Here is a 22,371-nt window from a genome sequence, read left to right on the forward strand (position 1 = left end):
AATATTTTTAAAAGTTTCTAAGAATATTGAACATTTCAATTCATTCTGGGTAGAGTTCTAGACATTACTAGATCATCAGATAAGAATGTCTTTGAGATTTTACATTAACACAAAAATATTTTCCAAAAGCATGACGTCACTTAACTTTCCAATGAGGAAGAAGGCTGAGCCTGTTTTATAGTTGCTGATTTCCTGCATTTAATAGGAAGCTAACTAGTGGTGGTACCAGGCCTTGGTAGAAGGGTCTGACTTCTCGTATCTGCTCTTATTCCACAGTATCTAACATGCTTGACCACATCAAGATCCCAGACAGATAAGCTTGCCTTTGATGTAGGTCTGCGGGAACATGCAACAGGTAAGCTGCCATTCCCTGCTTCAGCCAGCGGGATCTTGTGCTAAGGACTTTTGAGAAAAAAAGCTGGATATATTGTTCCTTTGGAATTCCACATCAACAACATCCAAAACAATAAAACTGATAAAAAATATTTTTGAAGATGATTCAAGGGAGTGTGTGTGAAGCATATGAAAATATGGAGTCTAAGGCAGGGAGGGTATGAGGCCTGAAGCCCAAGTGCTGGAAATTGTTTTAATGGTTTACTACTATAAATGGACAGTTTAGTTCTTGAGAACTATAGGTACTGAGTAACTGCTAAGAAAACAAATAAAAATGACTTCATTAGGGCTTAGTAGTGAAATATGATGTCTAGATTAGAGATGTGGGTCCTTTGTATTCTTCAGACAAGTCATTCCCAAATCACTTTCCCTAATGTCAGTCAGTGATGCCCACCAGCCTCAGTTTTGGCATTCCAGTGTATTTTCCATATATTTATTGTGTATTTTCTATAAATTTACCTCAGCTTTATCTGTAGTATTTTAAGCAAAAACTATCTCTGAAAGCAGAGAAATATTTTTTGCCATAAATGATATAACAACAACAAAATAATTGTCAAATAAATAAGAAAATAATGATAAATAGGTGTCAGTTTATTAGATCAAAACTTAAAACTTTTGTGATACAATTAGTTCAAAGAGAATTTTTTGCCTTAAATTTAACCCTAAATAATGTAATGTCATTTGTCTTCTACAAAGCATCAAATACATTGGAAACCACCTCATTGTATGTGTGTATGAATGTATGTTAATAAAGATATATATAATACATATATAATTATATATATATATACATATATATTGATGATCAGCCAAATATGGTGCATTTATCTGAACCTGGTACTAGGGAGGCTGACAAAGGAGAATCTTAAGTTCAAGGTCAGCCTGGGCTACTTAGTATTTTTAAGGCCAGTCTAAGCTCTATAGAAAGTCCCTGTAGAAGTCATCACTAAGAAAGGTGGTGGCCAGGACGATGCTAGCTCTCTAGAATCTAGAAATAAAGGGAGGGGCCCAGGAAAACTACATATATGTACAAAGTTACAATGTCAAGAAAATACCAGTTTCCTTGGGGGCTGTTCTGAAAACCAACAGAGAGAAGGATAGAGGTTGAAATGAGACATAGAACCGATACCTCAGTGAGGGAAAATGCTTTGTAATACCTGCAATTAACCAGCAGAGGAGCAGCTGGCCAGGGATGTAGCATGTTCCCTGTGGCTAGAAACATGTGTAAACATGACCATCTGTCAAGGGCGCGGCATTTAGAATTTCTGCTCCAGGTAGAGGTTGGGCTATTCTTACCAATTAGAATGTGTGGTCAAAAGCAACAGAAACTGATTCTGATAGATTTAAGCGGAGAAAGGATTTGCTAGAGGGATACTGAGTAGAACATGGACTAAACTTAGAACTTCAAAGTTAACCAGGCTGAGGAAAGAGAGACCAGGGAAGTAAAATCACTTAGGGGACAACAGAAATTCTGTTTAGAATCTAGTCTTTAACAGGATGGCACTTCCACCTAACAGGAAAGGAGTGCCAATGCTGCACTGTGCATTTGTTCTGATGGACAAATGTCTGTGCCGTTGTTCTGAAATGCGGCTAGTGTATCAACTGGGGGTTTAGATGGCCTGAGTTTGTGATGATCAGGAAACAATGTAGGTTCCTATCCACAATCACCTGCTGTCTCTACGGCCTGCACCACGCTGTGCTCTCTCTTTGTACGCTGGAGAGTCAGGCCCTTTCTCTGACTGTTGTGACGCTTTTCCCCCTAAAGTAAGATCATGTGTGAGTTAGATTTGAGGTTTCTTTGTTCTTAGCTTGTGTTTTTCTTCAAGTAAAACTTTCTCTAAAATGTTGTCAACCATTGCTAAAACTTACAAATTGAGTAGAATGTCACACCACGAATGGAAGCTGACCTTGCTGGACCAGCCAGATGCCAATCTTCTAGCATGTAATTGGGGGAGTCATGTGGCCCTTCTATTTATAGCAGTGAAATGGTGTTGTGTTTGCTGAGAGCTAGAAAGGAATGGAAAAGTCACACTTCCTAGTAAGAAGTTCAGGAAATGTACCTAATTTACTACTAGAGCCACTGATGGAAAGGAGGACAACAGACCATTGCTCATTTCACAAGTTGTTTTCTGAGTCCCTGAGATCAGAACCAGTAGGACCTTCGGGGACTGCAGACCTAGTAGATACTTGAGCTGGGCCAGGTTCACGCTGGCTGTTCAGAAACTGACTTGTGCGGACATGCAGGAAAGGGGTGCCTGGCTGCATGCAAAATGGGGGCCTGGAGTAATTTGCTTTTCTTTCATCCTTAATGTTATTCTTTTTGGTCTCTGGTCCTTTTAAGGGGCAAGTCACGCCCACTCCCAGCCACTTCTGACCCCCTGGTCGCCATCTTAACCCTCTCTTTTCTGTCCGTCTCTCTCGGCGTGTGCACACGTGTCTCTGTGTCTCTATGTCTGTTTTCATGTCTCTCTGTCTCCCTCTTCTTTAAGTAATAAATGTTCACCTTTATGTTTAGTCTTACGTCTATATATTATGTTATGTCCTGTAAGTCTATTATCTGCCGCACTTGCCCACCTGACTCTCCCGGCTGACCACATGGCAGGACCAGCCTGCCACCCTGGGGATCTTGCAGGGACCCACAGCTGTCCTTGTCGGACTAGCGGCTGCTCTGCAAGCTTGCCCGGGCATGCCAGCATTATATTTTTAACAACAACATGGGTGCCGCGGACTCGAGAGATTCACCCGCCCAGGGCCGAGGTCCCAACTCTGTCCGGGACTCTACTCCGCTCACATCCTCCTTGTCAGGAGAAGGTGCTGGGTCCCCCAGTGGCATTCAGGGTTTTATGGGATGAGACCGGTCACGAAGGCCGTCATATAGAATCCACTGGGATAGAATCCTGGGTCCTTACCAGGCAAGTCTGCCAATGCTCTTTAGCACAAACACCTTAGCTGGGTTTGGATGGTGAGGAGAAAGTGGGAGGAAATGGTAGGGGGCATTTCAAAAAATCTGGATTTCCCCCTATACCTACTGGAAAATTCCTAGACTTAACAGACTAGATTATCAGTACAACTGAGTTGATTGCTCAGTTCTTCACGCGCTTGAAGCTTTGTTTTGAGTCTACTCCTTTGACATAGGTTTAGAATGTAGACCCATGAGACCATGCAAGTACTGCCATGTGTTTTGGAGCCAGTGATTGACACAGTCTAGGAGGTCAGGGTCCAGTTCCAAGGACACGAGAAGTGCCAGGGAAGTGCCCTCTCACTTTTACGGGTGTCTGCTCAGGATGCTTTTCGTGCCGGGTGCCCCCTCACGGCCCACAGAGTTTACACTGGAGAGCCTGATCCTTTTTCACTTCAGACGTGGAGTTCATATCCTTTTGTAATGCATTTTTAAAGGTAGTGAAATACCTACATATAATTTTAATAGATAAATGACACTTTGATATTTATTAAAAAGAGCTGCTCCCGGATCTAAATTCCTGCCTCGGGCACCTGTGTTCAGCTCTTCTATCATTGTTTGATGCTGTTTATGAAAAATACTTATATGCTGCCATTTCCTTGTTCTTTCCAGATTAGATTTTATCTATTCATGTCCTGATGAAGTTTAATTCTCACGTTCTACTTTTCACTGTCCTTCGTCCTTACATTCTCAATATGTTCATATTTATTTATAGGTAAAAACAAAACCAACAACTTACATTGGTATAACTACTATCACATATTTGTGAATAACCCACAGGTTTGTTTTATCTGGTTTTGTTTTCTGTGACTGCATCATGGATTGGCTTCCAAGCTTTCCCATTGGTCCAAAAATGTCCCTGAATTATAAGGATCAGTCACATTAGCTCTTCATTTTCTTAGAAATATCCATTATCACTCAAGGACTTCATTTTGCCTCTTCTACCTTCTGCTTCCTCTTGACTACAGCATGGGTTACTATTTTATTTTGACTAACCACACTGTACGGTAACCTTCACAGAAAAGATGTATGCAGGTACCAAGTTATCTGAAGGTTTGTTCATCCTAGCTTCATAAGTAATTCATAGTTTAGTTTAATTCTGTATTAAATTGTTTTTTCTTGGCATCCTACAGGCTTTTGAGACAAACTGGCTGTTGAGACAAGAGTGTTCTGATTCCTGATGGTTTGTGTGTGAATGGTCTTTCTTTTCTGAAAACTCTTTTTTTCTCTCTAATGTCTGAAATTCCACAGTGTGACTTGGGCTCTTTCTGCCGTGCAGTCTCAAGAGGGTGCAGTGTAGGGTGGGTGCTTAACTATGCAAGGTACCCTGGGGACTTTCCTGTTCGCAAATGTTTAATGACCAGCACTAGGAAAGCTTTAGGGGTGTTGTTTCTGTGTTAATACTCTTCTTTATTCTTGCTGGGATTCCTCTAGATTGTTTTCAAAAATTTTATTTTAATCAGCATATAATTATATCCTTTTCCTCTCTCAAACCCCTCACGTGCCCTCTCCTTCCACCCCTTCTTCTCCTTCTCCTCTCACTTCCTCTCAAATTCTAATTCTTTCTTTGTTTTGTTTTTAAGACAAGATCTCACTGTCACCCTGGAACTCAGACCAGGCTGGCCTCAAACTCAGCAATCTGCCTGCCTCTGTCTCTGCCTCCTGAGTGCTGGGATTAAAGGTGTGCACCACTGTGTCCAATTCTAATTTTTTTCTCCTTTATAAACTATTTTGCTGTTTTCTCTTTGGAAGATTTTCCAACTGTAATTATTTTGTTTTTCTTCAGACTTAGAGTCATTTTCTTCCTCTCTTAAGGGAATCCTTATGATACTTTCTGAGTATGACATTTTCGTTCCTCTTAAGGATTGTTACTTATAAAATTATTTAAAGGTTTTGTTCTCTGCAGTCTTAATTTTTCTAGTTCTTGCTCCACCATTTTTGTATGTTTGTTTCCTGATATCAATGTTAGAAGCGTTCCTCAAATTCTAAGTGACCTTTCATCTTTGCCCATACTTAAGTCAAGGTCAGGAAAGTTGATTGGAAGCTGTGTTGTCCTTGGCATCTGGCAGTCCTCACTCTGGGGTTATCTTTCAGAACCCTGGGCACTGAAGAGAGACTCTCTAAACCTGGTAGCTTTCACCTTTGGAACATTGGCTTCCCTTAAAAGCAATCCTCAAATCCAAGGACGGGTAAAAATTATTCCGCTTTGCAGGTGGCATCCTAGAAGCTGGGGGGAGGGGCGGGTGTTGGGTGCAGAAGCAAAGGGAGAGAAGTTGGGATGTTTCTGGTCACACATCAACTGTGGTTATCTACTCTCAGCAGGACTCCACTTGCTTATTAGGCAGTATCTTACAGAATTTCCAAGGCCAGATCCTTGGTGGTTTGCAACTCCTTGAATTCTGTTGTTGCCTGAGGGAGGAGGAGGCATCTGTTTGTGTGGGATGGGCAAGGGATCTAGGGCTTAAATGTCCTTAAAGCCTTTTAGCCATTCTTCCTGTTTACAACCTATCTTTACCTCCAGCCCCATCAGTTTTCCTGCTGGAATCTATTCATAGCAGGGTGTCCTTTTAAGTCAGTGGCTTCTTCTCCATTACATTAGTTAAAATTGTGATTCCCCACACCCACCCCTCACCCCGTAACAGTGTTTCTTCCATGGTACATATATTTTCACATGTGTTAGGTTGTTCTTATAGGTTTGAATCTAAAGAATCAAACAAAAACTCTCTTTACTATTGTTTTAGCACATCTCATAGAAGATGAGGAAGAAAGATAAAATTGCTAAAATGCTCAGTTTGTCAATGAAATGGGGTCCTCAAGGTTCCCTTTCTGTGGGGACAAGTGTTCAGAGCCTCTCATATAGCCCAGGCTAGCCTCCAACTCATTAAGCCAAGGACAAGCTTGAACTTCTGATCTTCTTGTTTTCTCATATACCACCAGAACATACTTTGAAGTCTGTTCCTAAAGAGAGATGTGAAGGGGAGTGTGAAAAAATCATGCCCTATATCTGTTAAAATATTCAGACTTCTGTAGCTACCGACCTCCAATAACCTGTCCCAAATTGTGTCTTTCTGTCTTTATTGGAAATGAAAAAAAATAGAGTTTAAAGCATATATTAGACAACAGGGCTGGTTATGGGTAAATAGAAATTGAAACAAAGAGACTTGGGGAGAAGGGAAAGGTGTGTCATCAGGAAGAAATATGGGACAGAATAGGATCGCTGCTTTCCGGGACACAGAGACTAACTCACAAAACCTTCATGTAGGAGAAGCCTGCTGGTGGACCATACATCCCGCCTCCAAACAGAGGTCTGAAGGAGAGAAAGTGCGAATCGGAGATGACCTTATCCTCGTCAGTGTGTCCTCTGAAAGATACCTTGTAAGTACCTCTTAGCAGAAACATCTTTGGTTTTCCAAAGGGAAATGGGGCCACAGCAGGCTGGGTAGAATAAGATGTCTCTCCCCTATGAGGCAATCGTACTGCCTGGAATTTAACTGTTAGCTTGCCTTCTAGAGTATTGTATTGTATTGAGCAAATGTTGCTAAAATGAATTAGTCAGATTACTATGGATTTAGCACATTGTTTGGCTCTTGCAAAATGGAATAAAAGACAGGAAAAAAGAATACAGAAAAATAAGCTTTTGATGGAGAAAGAAAAAATGTAAAATATTAGTGCAGGGGGTATTGCAGAGGCTGACAGGTGCATATGGGGTCTTGCATCTGAGTGTAGGTACCAGGCAAGCTCTGCTCAGGGTGGGGATGCCTGAAGATAGAGAAATGCCAAAGATAAGTGTTAGATTTCTCAGCAGTTTCTTATAGGGCCAATCCTGCCAACTGATTTCTCCTTGCTTTCTCCAAATGTTGAAACAATTTTTCCCCATGTGTGGGTTTTCTTATCCTACAAAAATTTGACATTTTATAAGTGGGTAGAATCAGGGGTGCAGCTGAGGTGACAAGGTTAACGCTTGCCTGCCAACTCTGTGGCTATGGATTTATTCTTCCTGGACTACAGTGCCAGCTATGAAGCTGCTTCAAGATTGAGTAAAGCAAGCTCCCACACAGGCCGCATAGAAAGAACCACAGAACACTGTCACTGTCTAACTTTATCCTTGAGATTGTCGTCTGTAGCTCGACCAGGACTGGGCTAGTGGTTTAAAGGGCATTTCCCTTCTTTTCCCACTGCAGCATCTCTCCATATCAAATGGTAGCATACAGGTGGATGCCTCCTTTATGCAAACACTCTGGAATGTGCATCCTACGTGTTCAGGAAGTAGCATCGAAGAAGGTAAGCCACTGTAATGCCATCAGCCCAGAGCCTGACATTCCGTCTGGGCTGTGGATGTCAATATTTTCTGCTGTTTCATCCACACACATCATTGCTTTATTTCTCCTACTTTCTTTCTCTGATGTCAGTATAGATTATTTTCTCTTCTGACGCCCCATGGGCATTATTAACCTTGCTTTTAATCCATCAGCGCCCATAGTTGATCACCACAAGCATGCAGGACTTGGATGTATACCTCCCCTCTCTCATCAAGTTTTCACTTTTATTCATGCTTGCTATTGGTAAGAAAACAGGCCCAGGAACTTTCATCTTAGAACATTTGCTAGAAAGGTAACATGTCTTACTACTACTCCCCACCCCATGCCATGCCTCTCTCTCCATAACAGGGAGAAACTTCCTTTATAATAAATATATAATTAGCTTTTGATTTTTACCTACCTTTATGGAGCACCCCTTAAAATAATAAATGAAATTTTTTCAGCCTTAAATCCTTTCCGTGGAAATAAGGTCATGTAACTTTGTTTTCCTACTGTATTTCTTGGAGAAAGGCAAAGTCAATGCAGTTTACAGGTTATGTAATAAACACATTTTCCTTACCTCACTCATAGGTAATACCACAGCTGAGCAGAAAAAATAAAATACCAATGACTCAAGAGTTATTGCATTCCATTCTAGCACTTTATAGAAAGATCGGAATTTTTCAAAATAGTCTTATCGCAGGCTTTAACTCCAGTTTTCTTCCTGAGCCTCGTAGTTGCAAACTAGAGAGGTGCCCTTCAGTGCTGTGATGTTTGTCAAGGTGATAGCCCAGTTTCACAAGGCACCACAGTTAAGCTAAATAGTTAGTAAGGGACAAGCCCTAAGTTTCCTGGTAGGATACAAGAGGCCTTTAAAAACCAGGCCTTTGCTGGGGCTATAGATCAGTGATAGAAGGCTTGCCCAGCATTGCCAAGCCCAAAGTTCTTTCTCTTTCTCTACCCATGCCCCCCACCCCGTGGATGTGTGTGTGTCTCCCTTCCCCCTCACCCACACGCATACACATACATACAAACATCAATACACGTCTATAAATCTATTAAGTCTTTCCCTGCTATCAGGAACCCAGACTCCCTGTCTTAAATGCTTCCCTAGAAGGTTTCTGCTCCATCTCTTTGTTAAATGTTTCATCTTCAACCACAAAAATAAAATTATCTCAGTCCCAACAGAGAGCTTGTGAAGATTAATTAAGGAGTGTTTGCAAATCATGTCAAATGGTTCTCACGGACGTGCTGAGTGCCCTTGTGTGCATGAAGTCGGAAGAGCTCATCAGCTCAGGCACGGGGCTAGGTGGAGAATGGCCCCTCAGCGTCCACAGGAGAGAAATCTGCCCTGCCCTCATAGACCTTAATGGCCCTCCACTTCCTGACTGTGACACATAGATACACACACACATGAGTGCAGAGAGAGAGAGAGAGAGAGAGAGAGAGAGAGAGAGAGAGAAGGTTGCACTGTGCCAGCATTTGACAGTTTTCTCAGATGAGGAGGATGTTGATTGAAGAAACCCACAAACTATTCATGATGGACTCTTAATGGACATAGTCTCACCATCAAGAGAGGATAAAGAGTTTAATCAAGGGCTTGATGGCTGAGGTTTTTAATTTTCTATGTAAATTGGCTACTAGGAATTCCCTTCAGTGTGTCATGAATTATTCAAATGCAAAAAAATGCAACTGTACATATTAGTATAATTAGCTATTGGAAAAATACTTGTGAATATTTGAGAGGAGTTTAAGATAATCTTTCCTTGCCTTGGTAAAAAAGAAATAAGCTAAGGAAAATTAGACCGTCGCTGTGTAGTGTGCTCTGATAACACCAGTTTCTCCTCTAGCAGAATTTCTCTTGTTACTGTTTTAATCCAGCATCCAAAATAGTTTGAGACAACCCCCCCCCAAGTGATCTAATTATGTAATTTAAGAAGAAAAACTCCGAATACAGACATGGAGCCTATTAAGTCCATATGTCTCCTGAGAACAGAGTAACCTAGAGATTTTTTAATTCAGAAGAATACCAAATCCAATTTCTTTGTGCAAAACCAGCTCAGCCAGGCCTGTCTCCTGCTAGTATGCTTCTTGAATTAATGCTTGGAATTCATCTGAAGACCAGTGGGTCATCATGTCCTGGAAGTTTGTTGTTTCTTTTTAGTGTCTGAACTCCGTGGCTGTTGTGATCCCTTTGGGCTGAAATCTGAGTGCTTGTTGGTAGCAGTTAGTACACATGCCCATTCAGACACGCCGGAGTGGATCTGCCTCCCACATTTTACTGGAGATGCACCATCGAATCTCATCTGTAATTGTTAGCTACATTTGAAAACCTTGTCCTCAGGCAACTCTGAAGAGCATATTATTGCCTTCTCCTAAACAGCTCTTACAAAGAGATCGTTGCCCCATTTCAGGTTATTTCTATCCTATGATCGTAATCTGATTTAGATTTTGTCACAAAGTGTATACACTAAAATTGTAATAACCTCTCTAAGCTAGGCGGTGGTGGCACACACCTTTAATCCCAGCACTTGAGAGGCAGAGGCAGGTGGGTCTCTGTGAGTTCGAGGTCAGCCTGATCTATAAGAGCTAGTTCTAGGACAGGCTCCAAAACTACAGAGAAACCCTGTGTCAAAAGAAAAATGAAAAAAGAAAAAGAAAAACCAATAGTTTCCCTTTTGTTTTTAGTGATAACAGTTGACACAGTGGCTTCACCTTGCACTTGATATTTAGCCTTATTTGCATATTTCTGAAATTCTACTTAGTTGCAGTGTTAGAATTCCTTCCTACCTGAGATCTGAAGTCATGGACTCTGTAATTTCCCAAATGTACCTCTCTTGCTGTTTGCTTGAACCAGCTAGGACCTGCATAAATTTAGCCTCAGAGCATGATTTTCTCTTTAAGCTTTCTATCAGTTTATGGTGGAATACCATTCTTTCATAGGATACTTACTTGGTGGGCACGTAGTTCGTCTTTTCCATGGTCATGATGAGTGTTTGACGATACCGTCGACAGACCAGAATGACTCTCAGCACAGGTAAATCGCTATCCTCGTTTGTTCTCTCGGCTGTCTCTAATCTCTGGCAGTTCACACTAAGGAGCTTGAATTTTTGTTTGGCCACACAGGAATTGCATAGGGGTCTCAGTTGGGCTGACCTTCATCTAGCCACAAACTCCAATATGTTAAATAGGGATGGAAGACAATAGTATTTTCTCACAAAAATTATGTGCTTATATTCAATCTAAGCAAACAATGCTCCAATGTATCCCAAACCATCCACTGTCTTTGATTGTTCCTGATTCTCAAGCACCCAGTTGGTGAGGAAAGTCAGGCCTTTTGGGAAACTGTGTGTTTTCACAAGTTATCGCTGCTCCTTGAAAGAAAGCTTATCTTTGTTCCTCCCATTTTGTGTACTAAGTAATTAAGATGGAGTTGGTTGGTTTCATTTTTCTTGTTACCAACTCATTGGGAAAACGTAGGCATCAAAATACAACAGAAGATGGATGTAGCAGGGAGCCCTGCCGAGGAGTACACCTAGGGGTAGTGTTGATGTCAGCTGTCTTTAGTCCAATGGTTGATTGTTTAATTGGCTCTTATTCAAGATTCAAAATTATGTGAATCAGCCCTGTTGTGTCTAGAAGACACTGTTTCCTTGAAGTTATCCAGTACCTCTGGCCTCTTACAATCTTCCTGCCTCCACTTCTATATAGGTCACTGAACCTTCAGTGGGACAGATTTGATAAAGATCCAGTTGCGGATCTCTTTGTTATTCCCATTGACCACAAGAGGAAGCTTCTCTGATGAGGGTTGAGCAATGCTGTGCTCTATGGGTATATCACTATGTTATTAGAAGTCATTTTATTGCTATGTTCCTTTTGCACTGTAATCAACATACAATAGTAGTAAGGAATACTACATGCTTTTTGTGTGTGTGTGTGCTTTTTTCATATTTTTTACAGTGTGTATTTTTTCTCTTACTTGATTTTCTTTAGTTTTTCTGTTTTGGTTTTCATTTCTTTTGTTCTGTTATTGTTTTTCCTGTGTGTTTATTTTTTGAGAGAGAGAGAGTGAGAAAAAGAAAATGAAGTTGGTTGGGGAGGGAAGAAGAGAGGATCTGAGGAGAGTTAGAGTAGGAGAAAGAGTATCAAATATATTATGTAAATTTTTTCAATCAAAGGTTTAAGATATTAACCCATATAATAAATATATACTTAATATTTATTACTATTTTGCTTATCATCAGAGGAAGAGTACATAAAATACTCTGCCCTGTGACTGTAGAAGTCTCATGTTATAAATAAAAATCAAACCTCCCGTCCAAATTCAGCTTAATTTTGACAGTAATTAGTCTGATCTGGTGACAGCAGTTTCTTGTCTTTTTGTCATGCTTACAAGATCCTTTTCAACTACATTAATTTTACTTCATTGGCGACATTAGGGCTAAATCTTGACAATTAGGAGAATCATGTTGATCAGACATTTTGCCAGTGGTGACATCCTGGCTATTTTCAGGTGGGAGCCTAGAAAGCTGGAGCTCTGTTGGCTTTCCACCAGGGCTCATTTCTTATTCCCTGTGCTGACGGACCCAGAAGCAGTGCGGTTGAATGTATCACCATAGGAACTTTCCACTGGTAACTTGAGCCCCTTATCGCATGCCTCCTCCTACTTGCTATGCCCTCTGAATGCCCTCCATAGGAACCAGATGTGACATAGAACAGAGTATGGAACACACTGAGTATAGATCTATGTAAGTATTGTGAGTCAATTACTCCATGCCTCCTTAATCCCAGTCAGTGGCCGATGGTGATGTCTGTGCAGTTGTCCTGATTTCCCTTGGAATTATGAAACATTACTCAAATATTGACATGTGATCTTATTCAGTTGCAGGATATTTTTCCCTTTCATCTTTGTTTTGTATTGATTTAATTTTAGTGGTTTTCATTGCTGCTGTTGTTTTTGAAAAAGGGTCTTACTGTATTGTTCTGCCTAGAACTCACTATATAGATCTGGCTGGCTTTGAACTCACAGACATCAGCCTGCATCTGCCTCTCAGTTCTCAGATTAAATGTCTGGTTTGTTGTTGGTTTTATATCTCACTGTCTTACCAAAGAATATGAAAAGACACACTTGCCTCTTTCCTTTGCAAGGCAGCATGAGAAACTGATTGAGCAAGGAAACTTTGGAGCCTGAATTCTTGAAATTTCTGCCATTCTCAATGAAAGCAGGGTGTCAAGATGACTTGGCATTTTCTTTTTTATGTCTAGGGACTGTGAGTGGTAAACTCTTCATTGGTGTCTGTTATCAACTGGCCAGGATTGTTGGAAACAATGAAATCAGGTGGATGAGGAGGGAACCAGGCAGTAGAGAGCTTGCTAAGGAACTCTGGGAACCACTAAGGCATGCTATGGTAATGACTCTCCAGATGACATTGATTGTCTTCCCCCTGAACCCAGAGAGTAGGCAGGCTTGATGGAAATATTAACCAAGAATGGAAACTCGAGATACACAATCTCACATTCTGAACTCAGATTCTTGGCTCTGCCTCTGGCTTGTCAAATTCCCTGGGCTAAGTCACTCGACCTGTGGGAACTAAGGCTAAGCTGTCAGCCCGGCTTTCAAAAGCACCTCAGCTGTCCTCCCACTCTGCCCCTGATTGTAGTCATTTAAGGTAACAGGAACAAGTTGTTTCAACCTTGGTAACCTGGTGAGATTAAACAGACCAAGCTGCAAGAATGTTTCAGTCAGGAAGAATGGACCTTTGCGAATACTTCAGAAATTGGACTTAGAGGGTGCTCTGATGCTAGCTCCGGGACTGGACTGCTTGAGACCCAAAGTGGGCCACTTCATCTCTACTTTTCTTTCTTTCAGCCTTTGCTGAAAGCAGAGACACCCAGTTATGGCTATTAAGTAATATATATATATATATATATATATATATATATATATATATATATATATATCCTAACTAAGTAGTAGAAGGCCAAAAATGTGAACCTATTTCCACGTTGACCAAAGGTCAGAGAGTTGGAACTTACCTCTATTCCTTCAAGGTTATTGTGTTTCTATCTCAAACATAGATAGAAGGTCCCATCTAGATTTAGATCAGAGAATTCTGCCCTCTCAAGGTTATTGTCAACAAGTGTATTTCAGGAATAGAGAGGTAGATATGTTTTTACCTCAAACAAAAGTGTAAGGATCTGACTAAGTTCCAGTTCCCTTAGGGAGACAACATTGGATTCCACTCAGGGAGTGGTTTGCCTACAGAATATTTTGGTCTCGGGTGTGAGTGTGATGTGTTTTGTTCTAGCAATAGAATGTTTAACTCTGGATGTAGTCCACGAACTTCAATTGGTATGTTTACTTCCTTGTATCATTTATTGCAGTTTTTTGTCTTATTCCTACCTTTTGGGATCAGGCGTATTTTAAGCAATTGGAAATTAAACATGGGCAATTTTAGTATTCACTGGGATTCCTTCCTGGTACGATTCTATGTTTTTCTGTCTTATTATTTTCACAGCTCTATATTCTTTACTATATTTCTAAATCCCAATACCCCTACTCTTGCAAGGGGTATTTTTATCAAGGCTTATCCCTGACACTAAGTATTTTCTGGTAGAGTATACATTTTTTAAAAGACTTAGAAATGTCTTCTATAATCCCACCTTCATGATGTAACCAGGCTTAATCTAATATTTCATTATAGCCATGTGCCTTAATGTGTTCTTCTATGCATATGTATAAATGTCTATGTTTAAACAAAATTCAGATAAATCTGCATTTTATAGTTCTGTGTATATCTATGAGCATTCTTTTTTAACATCCTTTTAAAAGTCACACTGTGTCTTTATATCTCATGATATAACTACCTTATTAGACCTGTTTTGCAGACAAAGGAACAGAACCACAGAGAATTGACAGATCTTTCCCTAGGTCATAGCACTAACAGATCCAAATACAGGTATCTTTCATTTTGAGGTGCATCCTTTGAACTACTACTTCACCATGGGGGATATATCTATTCCTCTTCATCACTATAGAAGTTTTATTTCCTAAAATCTAAGTCCAAGTTCTTATGAAGCTTTTAATAATTCACTTTTGTGACATAGACAAACTATGAGAGAGGTAGGATGTAAGGTTGGTGAATTCAAATGATCAGCCTTGAAAAGACTCAGGAACAAGGTGCCCAACATTCTCCCCTGGTCTCTTCATGCACAGTTATATAGAGTCACACACGAATGTGCTCATGTCTGCATCACACAGTTAATAAAAGTATGGCAGCTTACTTTACATAATGTGTGATCTAGATAGGTTGGTTCCCATTATACAAATGGAAAGATTGAGACTTTGGCAATAATGAGAAAAACATGACCAATACTGTATTTCTTCAAATTCGAAGTGGTAAGAAAACAAGGGAGAAGTGGGAAACACTGAGAGTTTAAATAAAGAGGACAAGCCTACCCTCTATGGTGGCACTCTAGACTGTGACCTGTAACAGGAAAATAACTATCAGAAATTTTTTGGATGAATTATGAATAAAGTGTTGAATTTGAGTACATTAATTGGCTACAAACTTTGGTTTCTCAGTTTGGGCAACCATATGATGCAAGGTGACCATGTGAGGGGAAGCAAGTGACACTGTAAGGAACTCTGTGACTGTTTGTGACATTTATCCGTGGGTCTAAAATGAATCCAAAACGGAAATGATTTACAAGTATATTAAAGCATAGTTCTTATGCTGGGAAGAAAGGACAATAGAAGCTATGGCAGCTGGAGACACAACTTAATCCGGGCTCCCTAGAACAATGCCAAGGGCATCACACTATCCCATACATATGTTTGAAAAGTAAAAATCCATTTATAAGAAATGTAAATTACACTGAGAAGCCTAACCTGAAAGGCTCAGAACATTCTTTCTCAGTAACATGGTATGTGACTGAGCTGTCTTAACAATGAAGAAATGGGAGACATTGCATCCCTTTTTCCACTGTCCCTCTGGTGACCCATGAGTGTCTGTTGCATGTGGGGTACAGTCCCCTACCCTTAGGTGACTTTTATTTGTCCTAAGAGTAGAGACAAGAACCCACAACCAAACCTCCCTTTGAGTTTTGCTGTCTTCGGGAGGCTTAGACCACTTACTGGTGTGAGCCTCCCCTGCAAGGAGCTGTCCCACATCTGGTGCTGATCGCCTCCTCTACAAGGAGCTGTCCCGCAGCTAGTGCTGATCTCCAACTCTGCTCGCAGGAGGGTGTTCTATGAAGCTGGAGGAGCTGGGACCAGAGCCAGGTCTCTATGGAGAGTGGAACCCCTTCGGATAAGGTAACACATGGTCCATATGGTGCCATTTGCAAGACTGGCTGGTTTTCCAGTACAATCCACTCTCTTATATTTATCAATTTTCATATGTGAGAGCTAAATTCTGAAATTTCTATGGCTTTGATTATAAGGAACCAGAGAGAAAGAGAGACAGAAAGACAGAGAGGGAGAGGAGACTGACTTCCTCACTTCCAAGATATTTCCAGGTTCCTACTTTGATTATATGGTTGGTTGCACCCTGTTCTTATAGAGCCTAGAGTGTAGGTAATCAAACACTAGCTCTGGCATTACCTAAAGCCCTCAGAGCCTCCCCTCCCTTATCTTATTAAACAAAATCTCTGGAACCCTTCAGTAAATATCTTGGCTCCAGTTAAGAGCTATCTTTAAACAACAAAGATAGACAGGTAGTCATGATGGCAGCTAGTAAAATAAAATAAGACTCAAACTTCGTGTAACTATGAAGAAAACAACATTTGTCAGAATATTTCAAACAGTAATGTACGTAGGTGGAAGGAACAAAGCCTGATTTTTCCAACCATGAGCTTGAATAACAGCTTTTAAAGTTTGAGTAATTTGTCATTTAAACTCCAAATACTGTAGGCCTATCTTGTTGAGAGCAGGTCCTTTTTGCTGGGATTATAGGTAAGTCAAGTTAGAGCGAAACAGCTGTAGGTAAGAGAGGAGGGAATGAATATTGTCTCCTGCTTCTCCTTCTCCATTTTCTCCCTCACACTCAGGTCAGTGTTTCCCTAATCATGTGTTCAAGGAAGAATTCTTCCTCATGACAGGCATTTACCCCCAAAGATGGTCTACTAGAGATGAAATAGATAGTGGCATTTCCCCTACATCTCCTTCTCCCTTTTTGTCTCATTTACATAGTTATTAAGAAACTTTTGAAGATGCTTATTTGGAGTGTATCACTGTTGTATAAGAAAGAAATGAAACTGAGATGTGCATACATACATACATATATATATATATATATATATATATAATGTGTGCTTGTGTGTGTGTTAGAGAGAGAGGGAGAAGAGGGGGAGAGAAAGAGGGAGAGAGAGAGAAATACCAATTTATTTTTAATGAGGCACCCATTTGTTCACTTGCTCAAGAGTTCTTATTTATGGGACCTTTCCAATGCCAAGGTAGGTATATACAAACTGTCACAGTTGTAGCTGTTAGTTCTTTACATCAGACACTGTGATTTTGATTCTCAGGTATTCCGAAAAATTGAAGATATGGGAAATGATTTCAAAGTTTGACACATACATGGTATCCTAACTTTAAGGATCCATTTTGAATTACTAGTGATCCCATGGATAATTTCTCCCCTAATATTCACCATAACTCCTTTAAATGCTAATCTTTTGGTGAAGGGCCATAAAAAGATGGACATTCCACCTGAGATTTTCCTTATCGCAATTCTTCAATCCTACTCTACTTTTTCCTGCAGAATAGATCTCCTTTGAATGTCCCAGGATATCTGCTTCCTTATTGCATCCCTTACTACCTGCCTCTCCTGGCAGGCTGAACCCGCAGTTGTTTTAGGCTTTGGTTTGCTTGTTTTCTTGTCTCACATGAAGACAGGACTATTTATGATTGATGATGAAGTATTTGAATTCCTATAACCAAATGGAAAGACTGGTTTCACAGATGCAAGTGTTCCTAGAAATGAGGTCTTCCCATCATTTTGAGATGGTTTGTATAAGGTTGCTTATTGGTGGACTGAATGGTAGGTTGATACTGAGGACTTTCAGTCATAGTATGTACTGCTTTGCCCTCCGGATCATGGTGCTTTTCTTAATGGGGAATCAAACGAAAGCACTGTGCTGAGTTGCAGACAGACAGGAAACAGTTCATTAACCTTTAATGATAAACCCCAGAGTGGCAATAACTCTGGGGTTAAAGAAAGCATGGGATAAATGTCGAACAGCATTGACTTCTGTGTAAATATAGTTTCTTATGTGCTTTTCGCCAGCTGGAGTGGCAGTAACATCAGGTGGGGCCAGGCTTTCCGACTCCGGCATCTCACCACAGGCCATTACCTGGCCTTGACAGAGGACCAAGGCCTTCTTCTACAAGACCGGGGAAAGTCGGACACCAAGTCCACAGCCTTCTCCTTTCGGGCATCAAAGGTAAGGTGTTATGGAATAAACTTTGACTCTGTACTGGAAGGAAGGGTCACTGGAGTCCTCCAGGTAGAACTCTGACTATAAAGACTAGAGACTGGAATAGTCTCCAGCATGGACCCCTGAGAATCGTGCTCTTTGATCTTTGGAGGTCGCCTCCTGAGAGAACAAGGATAAAGTCTGGAAGAGGGAACTAGAAACTCTTAGAAACCATACAATCATCAGAGTAGACAATATTGCTTACAGGGGAAAGGAAGTTATAATTGTTTGGTATATTCTACATAGTGTTTAAGAACTTCTAACTTATGTACTTTACTCTCCTATAAAGCAATGGAAACATGAGGTTCAGGCTATATTCATTTAAAGCAAAGAAGTTACTTCATTAAAGATTCAAACATATTCTGGGCATAGCATTATCTTAGAGTTTTATGGAGTTAATAGTACTTCTAATTTCTTTCTCATTTCTTAGCTTTGTCCAGTCCACTCAAATTTTCACTGAGAGTACATCCTCAGGTAGTTATGTTAATTCTGAATGGAAAAGTTTCCCATCTGATGTGCGTATACATAACTACCTTTTCAACTACCTAGTGTTCAGTCAAGTTTGGATTCTGCCTAGCTGAGAGCTGGATATGACTGGAGTCAGAATTGCATGCTGAGTTAACTTCTGATGGACAGTTGGATGCACCAGCACTTTCTGATTGTTCTGGAAAGATCATCCAAGCATAAGAAGAGCTCAGCACAGATGTGTGCGTGGCTATCAGGATGTCTGCCCCTCGGAGAGTGTAGGCATTCTCTCCTTTGGGAACTTCATCTCTAGTTTCATTCTTCCTTGCATTTTCTGAGAAGTAGGTTTTGATTTCTCTTCTGAACATGATATCTGTGAAGGGTTATTGATGGTTCTGTTTATGATGGTATGTCTTCAGTTGACAGTTGAATGTTCTATGGAACATCTCTGATTCCTGAGCATCAGGAGAAAACAGCCCCTTCAGCACTGCCCTCCCCAACCCTTCATGGTTCTATGATCTGCTCATTTAAAAAAAGAGAAACACTTTGGCATAAAGGTTTTATTTACCACAGAAATTAAGCTTTTTTCATATCTGTTTTTTTTTGCTTTTTTATTTTTTGTTTTGTTTTTTGAGACAGGTTTCTCTGTGTATCTCTGGCTGTCCTGGAACTCACTCTGTATACCAGATTGACCCCAAACTCACAGACATCCACCTGCCTCTGCCACCCTGAGTGCTGGGATTAAAGACATATGTCACCACCGCCTGGCTTCATATCTGTATTTTAAACATTAAAAATAACCAAGTTTAGAGGCTGGAGAGATAGTTCTGCAGTTAATACATACTGCTCTTGCAGAGGACCTGGGGTTGGTTCCCAGCACCTACATCAGGCAGGAGGATCCATCACCTCTGGCTTCCACAGGCATCTGTATTAAGATGTACATACCCATACATGTATGTACGCACATGCACATATTGAAAAAGGAAAATAAATCTTTAAAAATACATGAGCTTCATGCCCGTTTCTTACTAAACCCACTTCAAATGCCTTCTTTTATCTATCTCCTGTGTGGTGGCATGCGGGCTACAGTCTGTCTTTCCTTTTACCATCAGTCCTTTATCCTTTGTTTCAAGATTCTTAGCTTGAGGGTTTGGGGTTTTTTGGTTTGTTTGTTTGGTTGGTGGTTGGTTGGTTGGTTGGGTTGGGTTGTTTGTTTGTTTGCTATCATTGACTGTTCTGGAACTTACTATTTAGACCAGGCTGGCCTCTAACTCACAGACAACTACCTGCCTCTGCCTTCTCAGTGCTGGAATTAAAGGCAAGTGCCACCACTGCCCGGCTGATGATTTTAAATTTATGTGTATTTAGCAATTATTCTGGCTACCAGGAAGTGATTTATGGCAGTCCATTTTACTAAAATGATAGATGAAAAAGATAAAATAGAAAAGATATAAGAACAGCAGGAGACAAGGTCCTATTCTCTCCTGAGAGATGGGGTGTAGAGGGAGGGGATCAGCAGGTAGGGAGGAGGGAGGAAGGTGGGAAGTGAGAAGTGACTCATGGTGGTTAATGACCCACTAAGTCCCTTTCTGAGAATGTCCCTTGGCCCTTTCCTACCTGAGCTTTCCACCTCCTTTCCCCCAACCTGCTGTAGATATGCTGGACTAGCAAAATTACGGCTAGGTCTTTACTGTTTCATTTACGTGAAGGATTCAGTCAACTTCCCAGGCAGCTGGCAGAATCCTGCTCCCAAGGAACCTCTCCACTGCTTTCCTTTCTTGCCTTAGCCTCGTGCAGCAAGGCTGCGCAATGTGCAATGATTTCTGGGGGAAGTTAGACTTAGCCCCATAGGATCGTTATGCTTTTATTAGTTACATCACTTCTTGCTTCTATTTTATCTTCCCCAAACCCATTATTTATCTCCTCAAGTCCCTCCATTTCCACATACAAGGAGGCTAGCACCCAATGTATAAAATATCACTGTTGTTCTGTGAAAGCCAGCAACTTAACAGAACTTGGTGTCAGAGCTGGCCCGTGCAATTGGCAGCATGCTTACATTTTACTGGAGTCGCTCTATTAGAGGTTTTAAATAACTCTCCGTTCATTTGTACTCAGCCCAGTTAGCTTCATTTCCATTATAAAAGAATCAAAATTGAAATTACTTCAGCTCCCTAGCAGGCACATATGGCTGTGTTCCCACAGGAAATTGGGGCTCCCTTTGAAATGTAGTGTGGGAGAAACATTTGGAATCTTAGACTGTGCAGCTACACACAAGAAAAGAAAGACCATGTGGGGAGCAGCTTTGCCATACCCACATGGAAATAGCTGTGGGGGAAGAACCCTAGGGGTGTCCTGGCTTCCCAGGGCCTCCACATGGCTGCAAGCTCAGGAACTAGTTGCAAGCGATCTTCCCAGCATGTACTTTGGTGAGCTTCACTGGACATAGTGATGACCTCCAGAAGACGCAAGGGATTGACACTCTACCTTTCAACTGTACATGGTCATGATGTCCTCACTCTTTCCTGTTCTCTGTGTTAGTTAATAGAGTTGACAGTAGACAACATTTCAGGGTCTAAATGAGTTTGGGATACCTCAGTGGAAAGGCTAATTTGTAGAGACAGAGAGTTGTATTCTGTTAGGAGAAGTTGGAGTGTTCACTTGCCCTTCTCTAGAAGATGGACAGTCTGGTAATAGAAAAAGAGGTTCCTGGGAGTAGTAATGTTTGGGCTTCAGTCACATGTCCTTAAAGGATGCTGATCTGGGCCCCTTTCATTTGTAATTATAAACTTCTCTTCCTCTCATTTGAAATAAAGTTGAATTAGTCTGTAGTAGCTGTGACTGCAATAAGTGGCCATGGAACAGTTGCCAGTACATAACACCCTTAGCAAGCTACATCTACAGGAAGGAGGCAGGTAGGTGCTCCTGAGGAGTTTGTGTATGCTGTAAGATTAGCATGTGAACAAGACCTGATGGCACAGGTTCACAAGCCTTGCTCCTCAGGAGGCTGAAGTAGAGGGATGATGAGCTAAAGACCTACCTTGGCTGCAGAGTAAGTTGAGGACCAGCCTAGTGAACTTAACATGACCCTGTAATAAAAGACAAAGAGAGGATGTGAACCAAGCTCAGTTCCAGAGCATTTGTCCAGCAAGTGTAAGGCCCTGGGTTCAATCCCTGGTACCACATAATAAAAAACCGGGGCCGAGCATGGGCAATAGGATCTCTGTGCGTCTGAGGTCATCCCGATCTACATAGGAAGTTCCAGGATAGCCAGGGCTATGTAGAGAGGCGCTGCCTCAAAAGTCAAAATCAATAAACAAACAAACAAACAGATAATTGGGATGTGACCAAGCCTTCCTGAAAGATGACCCCATCTAAAGCACCAACTGCAGTTAGAGGCCTGGACCTGATTCTGGCGATTCTAAGATCTTTGGGAAAATTATACGAAACATGTAGAATAAAGAACAGAATATGATCATGGCCCAGGCTCCCATACCACCACTTTAACAGAATTATTCTCATCAAATAGAGGTTCTGGGATATGTTGTTGCCTCTGAAATGTAGCACCCCAACTCTGACAGTCATAGTATGACATGCTACACAGCTTTATCACTGCCTAATTCTGGGCTTCACTGTACCTGTTTTTCATGAGACATGGAAAATAATTCTTTACCTAGTCTGACCTCATTTGAAGTCTGTCATGAAGGCTTGTTTACAGCTGACCTCTGCCTAGCCTTCCCTCATGTCTCTTGCCACTTTCCTGTGGTCCCTTTTAGACCC

At 41.0% G+C, this 22,371-nt stretch overlaps 1 protein-coding gene across 1 annotated transcript in view; it reads left to right on the forward strand.

Moving 5' to 3' along the window:
- Ryr3 (ryanodine receptor 3) overlaps positions 1 to 22,371 on the forward strand; it is a 369,298-nt gene that overhangs the window by 64,182 nt on the left and 282,745 nt on the right. The window contains exons 6-11 of the mRNA XM_087910876.1: positions 277 to 355; positions 6,615 to 6,727; positions 7,534 to 7,633; positions 10,594 to 10,687; positions 15,893 to 15,967; positions 17,940 to 18,096. Of these exons, the coding sequence (XP_087767002.1) occupies positions 277 to 355; positions 6,615 to 6,727; positions 7,534 to 7,633; positions 10,594 to 10,687; positions 15,893 to 15,967; positions 17,940 to 18,096 (618 nt within the window). The remainder of the gene's footprint in view (positions 1 to 276; positions 356 to 6,614; positions 6,728 to 7,533; positions 7,634 to 10,593; positions 10,688 to 15,892; positions 15,968 to 17,939; positions 18,097 to 22,371) is intronic.

The sequence above is a fragment of the Myodes glareolus genome, chromosome 10 (assembly GCF_982192425.1).
Source record: "Myodes glareolus chromosome 10, mMyoGla1.1, whole genome shotgun sequence".
Classification (NCBI taxonomy): Eukaryota; Metazoa; Chordata; class Mammalia; order Rodentia; family Cricetidae; genus Myodes; species Myodes glareolus.